Source organism: Cupressus sempervirens, chromosome 3 (assembly GCF_028749045.1).
Source record: "Cupressus sempervirens isolate cs-2001-9-10 chromosome 3, ASM2874904v1, whole genome shotgun sequence".
Lineage (NCBI taxonomy): Eukaryota > Viridiplantae > Streptophyta > Pinopsida > Cupressales > Cupressaceae > Cupressus > Cupressus sempervirens.
In genome coordinates this window covers 306,221,504-306,233,754 of record NC_143120.1, presented here as the reverse complement: position 1 = coordinate 306,233,754, position 12,251 = coordinate 306,221,504, and the positions used below count along the sequence as shown (strand labels likewise).

General features: G+C 35.6%; 1 protein-coding gene across 1 annotated transcript in view; it reads right to left on the bottom strand.

Annotated features, from left to right (window-relative positions):
- The window catches only part of LOC149566194 (uncharacterized), a 181,313-nt gene extending 173,620 nt beyond the window's left edge, over positions 1–7,693 (bottom strand). The window contains exon 1 of the mRNA XM_089819618.1: positions 7,074–7,693. Within this exon, the coding sequence (XP_089675744.1) occupies positions 7,074–7,580 (507 nt within the window). The 5' untranslated portion in view covers positions 7,581–7,693. The remainder of the gene's footprint in view (positions 1–7,073) is intronic.
- Positions 7,694–12,251: the final 4,558 nt, after the last annotated feature.

Genomic DNA, 12,251 nt, shown 5'->3' with positions numbered 1-12,251 from the left:
TTTTAGGCACCAAATTTGGTCCTATTTCCCTTCACCCATTCTGAGGTTGATCTTTCTTTTAGCCTTACTCCTAGGCACTCCTTAGAGTCTTCTCTTCACTAGAATAATCTGACTTTCCACTTGGGTTCCAAACCCTTACACCAAACCCTACTTCCCTAAGACCTTCTAGGCAACTTCCTTCACTTGCAGCCTAGGATCTTCTCAACAAAGCATGTAGGATGTGTGTGAGTGTCCTCCATACTCTCCTTGAATTATTTTGTCCCTTTTGACCCACTCGGTGGCATAGGCAAAGACACACAACAATGTTTTATGAAAATGGGCCTAAAAGAGACCTGGAACAATTAGCCTTTGTAATTGAGTAAATTTGACCTTTCTTCCAAATTCCCTTAACAACCCCCAAAAAAACTTCAGATTTTGATACCCATTCAGAACAAGAATAGAACTTCACAATTTGGGAAGCGGGTTTTGCTGTTGACTGGGTCAACCAGAAATAGGCTAAAAAGGTTTATAAACACTTGAATAGTGAGGGTTTGTTCAAATCAGAGCGAAATGACACTTGATCCAGTCTCTTTGATGTTTAAGGACTACAAACCAACAATCATTTGACACTCACACATCTTAAGTGGCTCTGCCACAAGAAATTCTTCTCCAAACAGTCCTGTCACATCTATATGCCAAGCCTAGGGCATCATAGCAAAAATCAAGGTTTGATGGTACTGCTCTTAAACCAACGGCATTGTGTAATATACGAAGTGACCCAACATCCCTCCAAGGATCATCAAATTCCTATGGTGGAATGTCAGGGAAATTCCATATGTTTTAGAAACCCTCGTTGTGACTTCTTTCTCAGACCAGTCTATACTAAATTGCTTATAACTTCCTCCAAAGATAACCAAATGAACTCAAACAAAATGTAATAGAAGGCTAATTCATGGGGCTATCCACTCATTATCATAGATTTAAAGTTTCAATGCATACTAGTCTGTACAACCACATTGAACAGCAGAAAACAATAGAAAAGTTCAGTGAACAGTACCATTATTCCTTGTATTGCATTACCAATCTCCAAGTTACTTCAAACTGTTCCAACCAACATTTGAACTAACTGACCGTTCGAATGCAAACTAATGATCATAGATTTAAAGTTTGGGGCTATCTGCTCATGATCATAGATTTAAAGTTTCAATGCATACTAGTCTGTACAACCACATTGAACAGCAGAAAACAATAGAAAAGTTCAGTGAACAGAACCATAATTCCTTGTATTGCATTGCCAATCTCCAAGTTACTTCAAACTGTTCCAACCAACATTTGAACTAACTGACCGTTGGAATGCAAACTAATGATCATTTTGCAAAAGTTGTCAAAGTTGCGCTTTGACAACTTTGCAACATTATGACAACTTTTTACATCTTGGAGTATGTCATGCAATTCGACCCTCTAATCAATTCAAAGCCCTTATTATCAAATAAAATGACATCCTAGGACCCTATGACCCTTCTAGCCAAATTATGGCATGGTTTGACCAAAGTTGACCATCAACGGGTTAGGTCATAAACCATAATAAAAATCATAACAAAACTTGACACATGCCTTATTACATTGCAGATAAGGAAAGAAAGAGTTGATTCTTGATCAATGATCAACCATGATTAGGTAAGGTGCTCTTGCACCAAAAAAGAGCAAAGTCTTTCTTTCCATCTCCAAACCCATTACTATGTTGAGCTTTAATCCAATTAGGTGGAGACAATCTCCAAACCAATATTCTAATGGAAGATTGTTTAGTCGAAGCTCGAATACCCAATCTATTGTTGCAGAGGCAAGGGGATCAAAGCTTTTTCCTTATTTTTGTACATAAGCCACCATGTATTCAAACCCCCACAGCTTTGTGTCACAAGTTTGTCCTTGTTACTCTCTCTGATTCTTGGGTTACAGAAAAAATGCTTTTTGGTAGGAAATTATTTTCCGATTCTAGACCCCAATATTTGTGCCCATTTTCTAAGGTCTCTCCTGCTTGATTTGAGTCCAACCACCCTCATTATTACAGCGTGCACTGCTAGGAAATTGGTCTCTGCATCAATAATTTCTGAAACATTGACTTTAATGGATAATTGAGTTTTATCGAACGCAAGGGTCTTTGGTTTTGGAGATAGTGTTATCCTTTTCGCACCAGTTTCACTGAGGTCCTGATGAGCACTCAATGGGATTTGATTTACTCCTGGCACAAATTCAGGAAGATAAACCTTGAAAGAAAAGGAGCACTTTAATTCTGCATTTTCAAATCTACTATTCACAGATGAATTTGTTTGCTCATGCAGAGCAGAACTCTTAACTTTCCCCATGGTCTATTTACATGTATATTAAATTTACACTTCTTATTAAAATCAGACCTGTACTCTTTTCGGAACAAACACTTAGTTCCTTTTTACTTCCTTGACCGTTTTTTGATGCCCATAACAAATGAAGCCTTGTCCTTTCAATATCTTCCCATATGAGGGAGGAGTCATGCCTTTTCATTACTTTGCACTTTCGAAAAAGTCACAACTCTTGACCCTTAATCACAATTTAACTATCTTTTATTCTAGGAGACTGCTATCTTAAAGTATTTACTTTATTTACTTTTAATCATGTTTTCCCTTAAACTAAATGATTTCTAATTTTCATGAGGACATGACACAAGTGCTAAGAATGTGGGGCAGCCAAGTAAGGATATTTTGAAATCGAAAATTTGCAACAAGCTCAAAATCAGCAAAAGCTATACATTAATGGGCAATGAACCAAGAGGGTTTATGAGGTAGGTGATATGGTGCTTTTAAGATTGCAGCCCTATAGGCAGTCCTCAATCAAGGGTAGTGGAGCAGAGAAGCTGAAACTATGTTTTCAATGTTCATACATCCTACAAGGTGGTAAGGAAGTTTAATCGACTAGCGTATGAGCTGGAACTTCCAGCTAGCAGCAAAATTCACAACCCATTTCATGTTTTGTGCCTTAAAAGGCCCTTTGGACAGCAAGTCACTCCTTCACAAGAGCTACCTCCACTTGATTATGAAGAAAAATTTGTTCTTTAAGGCAGACAATGTTAAATGTGAGAGAGATGAAGTTAATAAACAAGGTCATCCATGAATATTTGATGAAAAAGTAAGGGACTGCCCCTCAAGGATGCAACATGAGAGGGGTTGAGATTGTTAAGCACTCCTGTCTGAGATTTATTTAGGACAAGCGATTGCGAGCCAGGAGAACTGTAATGAGCCCAAATTGAGGCTGGCCTCCCAGCCTTATTCTAGGCAGTGTTGACTAACACTCACCCCTTGTTGTTTAATATTTGATCCTGGCTGGTTTGCCTAGCTGCACCTGTATTTATACGTGATAGTTTATTTGTTTTGGGGCAGTGAAGTGCATTATGATGCTCCTGGAATACAAAAACAAAAGAAGGTTCAAACGGAAACCTGGGCATCCCAATCCTTGTAGGACGTAGCCCCTGTCAGCTATTTCATTAGAAATACAATTGTCTTTTCATGCTCAGTTCATTGCTGTAACTGGCACTTATCTAAACTGCCTGCCTTTTTGGATTGGTGCATTTTCAGACTTAATAAAGGAAGCCTCTGCTCGTGGAAGGAAGAGGGATGGCATACACGCATACAACAAAGATGGCATACAAGCATACAACAAAGGATCAAAGGCCATTTTGAAGGGTGCAACCAATGCTACCTTCTTTGTTGTTTCCACTCGACCCAGCACAGTAGGAATTAAAGGCTATTCTGAAGGAAATCACCAGTACTGGTGAATAAGGTTTTTCAATAAGGAAAATGCAATCTGAATAAGACCTTGCAAACCACCAGATAGAAGATTACAAGGTGATCATTGCATAATGAAAAAATCAATATCAGAAAGGTGCCGCTCAGAAATGGCTGGAGAACTGTCACAGCTTCCAGAATCTGAAGAGGGACTTATTGAATATGATTGTGGAGTCCCTCTAAGGCATCTATAACTCAGCATCCTCAATTGGTTGCATGACAGAGAACTGGTTTGGCATGTCTATCAGGTTCTTGGTTAGCTTCCAAATGAATGTAGTCTGTGGACTGTTAGAAAGCTTCTTATAAATTCAATTTGTGACTTGGGCTTAATATTGTGACTGAATTCATATATTCAGACAGTGATTTCATTGTGTGGTCCATCTGTTCTTTATAAAATATTTATTACTGTGTTTGTTGCAATAAAATATCATCAAAATTATGTATTCGTCTGACTCAGTTATCATTAAGGGTTGCAAATTTGAAGTCAGTTTATTAAGTACATTTCGAAGCAACCTCATTTTGAAGTGTACTGGTAAGAAATCATTTTTGTTCTCTGTCAAGAACTGGTTTGGCATACCTATCAGGTTCTTGGTTAGCTTTCAAATGAATATAGTCAATGCACTGTTAGAAAGCTGTTTATAAATTCAATTTGTTATTTCGGCTTAGTATTGTAATGGAATTCATATACTCAGACTGTGATTTCAGTGTGTGGTCCATTTAATTTTTATGAAATATTTATCATTGAGTATGTTGCAATCAAATATCATCAAAATTCTGTATTGGTTTGACTTGGTTATCATAAAGGGTTGCAAATTTGGGGTCACATTTATTTCACTACATTTGGAAGCAACCTCATTTTGCAGTGCATTCCTGTTACCATAGAATCAAGCCACCCCTAATGAAGTTCAGATCTTACAGCCCTTGGTTAAACTCCTTACAGGAATCCCCTAAATCAAATGATGTCAGACCATTAGCCCCTTTCCAAACCTTTGAAGTATGTAGCCGGGTTCCGAACTTCTCATGTGGCCCAACTCTGCAACTAGTCGCTTGGTCGCCAGTTTTCAATATGGTACAACCGACTCTCTTTAGATCGGTGTATATGGGAAAGAGCGGTCATCCAATGGTGAGTTTATCAAGGTGATTCAGTCCTCAGAAAGAATGAGATGCATAGGAATTAAATTTAAGCCTGATTTTTGAAGAGCTTTGATGTGACTTTTGGCAGAGAAATCTAAAATTTTGATACGAAATCGCATTTTCCCGGTGAAAAGGTGGTACATTTCATTTAATTCTCATGTCGTTGAAAGTCTAATTGCCAGTGTCACGCTCTTATGAAAAATGTTATAATCAATTAATCCCAGATTAATTTCTCATCACCTTTCTTATTTGAAATGTTTTGTGCATGCCACCTCTTTCGACTCTCAAATGGGGATACCTGCAAATGTGCATTTTTGGAATGAGGACCCTCAACTAGTATGGCAACCAGATTTAACAGGACAAGAATTTGAATAATTTAACATCATCTCTAGTCTCTTTACAGCTGCATGGGAGCTTAAAACCAGTTATGCTCACTATGAAAGCAATATTTTTGAACTCGAGTAGAAAGAAATAGAGAAGAATTTTGTGAGACACTCAGAGGCCGTGAAGAAGACCCTGTTCCTGAAAATTCATCCAAGACATGGAAGAATTGTTGAGTATGATCCGCATGGATGATGATCCGATATTTTAGTGTCTTTTAATCATGGATATTCTTTTTGGGGAAATTTTTGTAAGTATTCCACAAACCGTTCCATTTCATAATGGTCACTGTGAGAAGATTAACAGTTGTCTTTTATAAAGTTGGGTATTAAAAGGACTTTTGGAGGCTAGATAGGTGGGAGCTTTTGGAGATAGTCTCAAAATACAGGTGTAGTCTTTGAACTCATAATTTGATATTGATGAAAGGAGGATAGTAGTTATAACCTGTGTTTAAATCTATCTTCCGATTGCAGACAAACTTTTGGCTACTGTAATTGTTTATTAATATCTTTTCTGATATTATGAGCTGAATATATAATTCATTTCAAAACTGTGCTTTTGCAATTTGAATTATGCCCAGAAGTGGATATTTCCGTAAGATCTTTCATGACGAAACTGTGTTTTTGCAATTTAATCATGTCAGAAGAGAGAAGTCCTCTGTTAATCTTTAGTCTGGATGTTATGTGCGGGTGATGGTAATTAGACTTTGTTTCAATTATATTCATTCATTTACTGTGAAATCAGTTTGTTGCATGTACTAGCAGGGTTATGGGTAGATGTTAATGCCTTTATTGCTTCCTGGTCAATAGCATATCAGTGTTTTATTCGTTGCATATCTTTTAAGAGGGAATTGTACCTCCAAAATTCAGAGGAAAGTTATCAATTCAACGATAACTTCTCCAACTGTTGGCAACATTTGTTCTTCTTTCTGGGCATTGTGAGCCATATGTTGTATTTATTTTCGAAGGGCAAATCTGTTAACTAACAAATCCTAAGAAATCATTTATGTTTTGTGGCAAGAACTGGTTTGGCGTGTCTATCAGGTTCTTGGTTAGCTTTCAAATGAATGTAGTCTGTGCACTGTTAGAAAGCTGTGTATGAATTCAATTTGTAATTTGGGCTTGAAATTGCGGCTCAATTCATATGCTCAGACTCTGATTTCAGTGTGTCCTCCATTTGTTTTTAATAAAATATTTAGCACTGAGTTTGCTGCAATAAAATATCATCAAAATTCTGTATTGGTTTAACCCAGTTATCATTAAGGGTTGCAAATTTAAATTAATGTTTATCTAATTACATTTCGAAGCAACTTCATTTTGAAGTAGAAATCATTTGAGTTCTGTGCCAAGGAGTTTCTATATACTTCGGAATACTCTCTTTTGCTCACTTCTGAACTTCTTCTATTTTATTTTAAAAGAACATAGCTTCAACAGATTTATGCAGAGCTATCCATATGTATTCACCGATAGGTCCCAGAGAATGTGGCCAGATATTACATTGTACAAGACTTCGACATCCAGTGGAGTGCTCACGAATTATTTTAAGTTGCAAGTATTTGTTATTGATAAGAATCAGTCATCAAAGTCCCATTTAACACATCTACCATTCACCAATTCCTTTAGTCCTCGAGATTATAGTTCAAATACTAAAGCTAATCTTTCCCAACTTCTTGATCAATACATTTCCTATGCAATTTAAGCATATATCTCGAAAGGCTTATAAAGAAACAGGTATATTGTTGAAGCAAATATCGCAAGCTCAAACCTCGATACGCAGCGTACTGCTCAAAAAATACGCCAAACCAACAATTGCTGAAAACATTGCACATTCCACCAGCCTCAGCGTGCTTTGTAATGCCTGTTCTTTCTTAACAAAATCCTCCTCCTCTTCTTCCTCCTCCTCCTCGTCCAAAGCCTTGTCTACGTACGCTCCTGACTCCGCCACGCGGCAATAAGGCATTCTTCTAACAGTCAGCTTACAAACTCCATTTAAATTGCAGAAGCGATTTGAGGTTGTTTCGCCAAACAATTGACTGGAAACAGATGTAATTTGCTTTACCAAAGGCCTTTGAAATTCATTGTTTGAGTTTACATACACATTTCTCGGACTTATAAAGTCTTTTCTAGGGTGTAAATGCTTATTTCTAGGGCTTGAACGCTGATATGCAGGTTTCGAATGTTCATTTCTGACGTTTAACTGGCATAAGAAGAATGATTTGTTTGAGAATATAGCAGCCATTGAAGCATTGGAGAATTTTATGCTCTGCAACATCCGTATTCGCTATAATTATATAGCTTGCGGGAAGTCCAGAAAACTTTGTTTCTATCCGAGAATACTGTAGAACGTGGAATTTTCAATGGATTTTTTAATCTCCAGATTGTTTTGAAGAGAAATAAAGAAAGAAAAAAATTAATTGAAATAAAAAATAGTCTATCATTATGTGATATTTTTTATTTTATGTTTTCCTTTGGGGTAAAGTTTAGTGGGTTTTTTTAAATAAAAATTATATATTAGCTGTTAAAAATAATGATTGTTTAGAGATGTCTTTTAAGATAGAATTTTTTGTTGATTACAATATTATAAAATCTTATAACTAAGTTATATAACTAAGAGAATATTAGTAAAATATATTTATAAGTAGAATTCACAATTTACACTAAGTTAATCAATTATCTTCAAGAATATTAGGCACGTGGTCTTTTATAAAGATGTTCATAATTGTGAGTAGAGATTCAAATTGTTTTTTAGCAATAGCAATGAGTTGGGACTGAAATTTGTATGGTTGTCTCTTAAGTTCTAGATTGTAATTATTTCTCTTTCATGACTTTAGTAAGACAAGATTGTTGTGACACAATAATGGAGAACAAACCATGCATGATTATATTTGTACAAGGGAAAACATTAGATAAAGAAATTTTACATCTAGGTAGAAAAATTTATGACAAAATACATTGATGATAAGATTCTAACATAATATTGATCCATTTAGGGGTTGTTGGGGAATAATCCTTCCTCTAGGTGTTTAGAGGGGTGGTGTGGCAAGCACTGAAAAAGGATTGGCACAAAGTAAATTTTGATTGAGCATCAAAATGTAATTTAGGAGTGAGTGGGGTGAGGTTCATAATCGGAGATTCGACATGTAATTCTATATTATTCAAAGCCAAAGGATTGACAAAATGAGCCAATAATGAGGCAAATGACATATTGGGTTGTGCAAGGGTCTACAAGGATTGGGGTAAAGAGGATTCATTTGGAAGGGGATTCGATGATGTCAATTAGGGTAATATTGAATGGGGACACTTTTGCATGGCATCTGAATATGTATGTGAACCTTATTTATTCTAAGTTGGAGTTATGTGATGATTTCCAAGTATCACATATTAGAAGTAAAGGTAATACAAAGAGTGAGATTATCCTAGTTAGATAATAAGGAGATGTTAGAGGATTTATGAGACATAAAAAGTGAGTGGCTCGAATGGGAGGGATGCATCCCTTTATAAGGAGGTGTTTAAGGTAACATTTATTAGACCTACAGTTAAGGGGCCTGTGTTGGGTGAGAAAGGGGACAACTTATTTGCCTATGCACATTTTAGGGTGGTGGGGGGACATTTGTTGTTCATGACGTATAATTAGTGGACTCATACTAAGGAATGTTAGAAATGTTTAGAATAACTGTGGGGGTGTAAATCAGTTGCTCAAGGTCAATATGCACCACTTGAACAATAAAACAATAAACACTTCATTGTTTTGCTTATCCTACTGTTGCTTGATCTATACTGTAAAACTGTCATAAACATAACTTGCATTGCATAATGAAAATATTATCAAATATAAACACATAAAGCATTTATCACATTTTTGACACTAGGATTTTACATGGAAATCCAATTTGGGAAAAACCACCAACAACATGTCACTATTTTTCACTCTTTCAAAGAAAGATCTATTAGGAGCCAACCCTACTAAAGGTTACAAAACACACTATTAAATGTGACCTGGTTAGAGGATTTAATCACCCTATTAGGACTAGTCTTGTAAGAGGACTTTAATCATTCCATTTAGAATGTCACCTAGTTAAAGGATTTGCACAGACTATTAAATCTTCAATGATTGTTAGGTCAACCTCTGTTAAAAGGATTTCAATACAAATTGTTTACAATGACTAGAAAGAAAATAGTAAGTTTTAATATGTGTGATTACAACTCACTTTTGTAGGTTTAGATATCTGTTCGGTCCTTATGTTGGTTTATTGATAAGCCTTCCACTGACATCTCTAATCTTGATTTTCTTGGACACCCTTCAAGCAATCAGTTCACTCTTCTCATCAACACTTAAGCCTTCTACTCTAATGTACTTATCAATAATTGCATCATATATGCAAGCTTTCTCCTTTAGCTTTGCATTCACCCACATTCGTGCAGTTCTGATCAACCTTGATTTGCATGCCTCTCTTCACATACAAGCTTCACATTCACACATGCCATGCTCACACACACACACACACCCACCATTTGTTTGGCTTTGTATCTCTTTAAATGGACAACTTGTGCTTTATCATTTTCTACATCCACCATAGATCTTAGGGTTTATGATTGGATTCAACTCGATTCATTGCATCTGTCCATCTTCTTGATCTTTTTCTAGAAACTTCTCTAGAATTTTGTTGTTAGGTCTTTACCTAATCCTTGTCTTGAATTCAATGATACAATTTATCAATCTTATCTTCAACATGGTTTACATCTCCCAAGAAATCAACTGAGTCAGCTTGATCTCATGATTTCCTTGAATTTATCCTTATACTATCACTTGAAAATCTCCAAATTCTGGTACTTGATCCTCACTAAAATACTAGGTTGTTGTAAAGCTTTCTGGCTCAGCATCAACTATCTAGCTCAATCGATGTTATTACTCGATCAACACTAGATTTTCTCAGCACTAATTGTAGCTTGGTTGGCACTAGCATTACTTGACACTAACTATATTTTATACTTCTGCTTGGCTTTGCTTAGCTTTCTTGACATAAACAATCACTTTGCTTTATCAAAATATATCTAATCAAATGCCCATTGTAACTTCCTTTTCATAACTCAACCTTTCCTCTAAGTGCTATTGTTAAGAGCAACTTTTCAAATCCTCTTCATCAATCAAACAGATATGACATTTAGATTAGGTATCAATATGTCTCATCAATAGATTTGACATCAATGAAAAAACAATAATTGTTCCAATTGTAAGTTTCCAACAAGTGGGGTGGCAATGTCTACATTAATATTCATGTATGTCTTCAATATAACCATTATGAAGGGATTTGGAGATTGATTTGGGTTTGAATTTTCTAGAGGCCTTTTTGATATTTAGAATATTGGACAGATGAAAGATGGGGAGGCTGCAAATTGGGTGTTTGTGGGTGCATGCATATTGGAAGCTAACTTTGCCATAAAGACAATGAACTACCAAAGGCCTTTCTATGGGTACGTGTTAAGGCACAAACTAAAGAATATCTTTTGTACTGGGGATGCAAAATTTATATCTCTCATTGAATATTTGTTTGGAGAGGATTTTTTGAATGTACAATATTGTTATTGAGTAAATGTCAATGTATCATCGATGTTCTTTGTGATGGGCCAAGAAAAGGGTCATGTTTTCATATGTTTTAAGATTATGTCATTAAGTTCAGTGTCTCATTGTAGTCACCAAAAACTCTTTTTCATGCTTTAGGTTCAAGACTTTTAACTATGGTAGTATTGTATTTTGCTTGAGACTTTACTTGTTTTAATGATAAGTTTGGATTAATAGAACTATAATTACCTTTATGAATTCATTATTAATGGATGAAGGGTGATATAAGTTCCTACAGCGAAGTGATTCATTTTCATGCAAGCATGTGGTATATGCATAATTAATTACGATTGATATCGTTTAGTGGAAGGGCTTAATAAAACTAGCACTTGACACTAACATTCAATAAAAGAGAAAGAGGGGCTTCCAAACATAACTCTCAAAATAACCCAAGTTAAATTAACACAACCCAAATGAGATAAAGGAATGTTAATGCTGAACCCAAATTATATCAAGGAAATATGCAAGAAAGTCCTCTTTCATACAATGTAAATTGATTGAAGATATGCAATGTGAATATAAATTGAACCAATTGATTTAATGACAAAAGCAAGATAGATCTAGGTGCTAAATATATGCAACCAGTCCAATCAAAATTATGAAAATAGATCTATGCTAAAAGATGAGATAAATGATGGAGGATTTACCTTCAAATATGTGAGAGAATGTTCCTTTTTGCTCTAAAAATTAGAGATCTAAAACTATTACTGTAAATTTGACTACAAATATGCAATCACAACAAAAGGACTAGAAAGCACTATTTTTCTCAAACCTCCAAGAATAGATCAACTTGGTGGGAAAGTGTGTAGAAACTTTACAAGAAGATGGACATGTTCTCGGGACACTATAGCAAAATCAATCCAACTTCTCCAAAAAGGTCTCAGCAAGTAGCTTTTAGGTATGTGGTCACAATTTTGATATCCTACTCCTACACAAAGTAAAGCTTGGTATTTCTTTTGGTTTGATGAGGACTTAACCTAGTCAAGCCTTATATTGACTCTATATTAAGGAATCAACCTTGAATTTGAGATGTAAAACATTGATAAAGGAAATGCTAGCCTATAGTAGGATTGAATACATCAAAGAGAAATACAATCACCTTTGTAGATGCAATTGATTTTGATATGTGATCAAGTATGAAAATGTAATAGCCTTGACTCAAATAAACCAAAAGGAAACCATAGAATTCAAAACCTCATGAATGGGAATGTGCGTGATATGCCTTAATGAAGGATGGTATAACTTGAATTGATTGTATGTTGGGTCTCCTCCTTAGAAGCCAAAGTCCACTATCGCCTTGAAGGAAGAAGCTTGACACAAAAA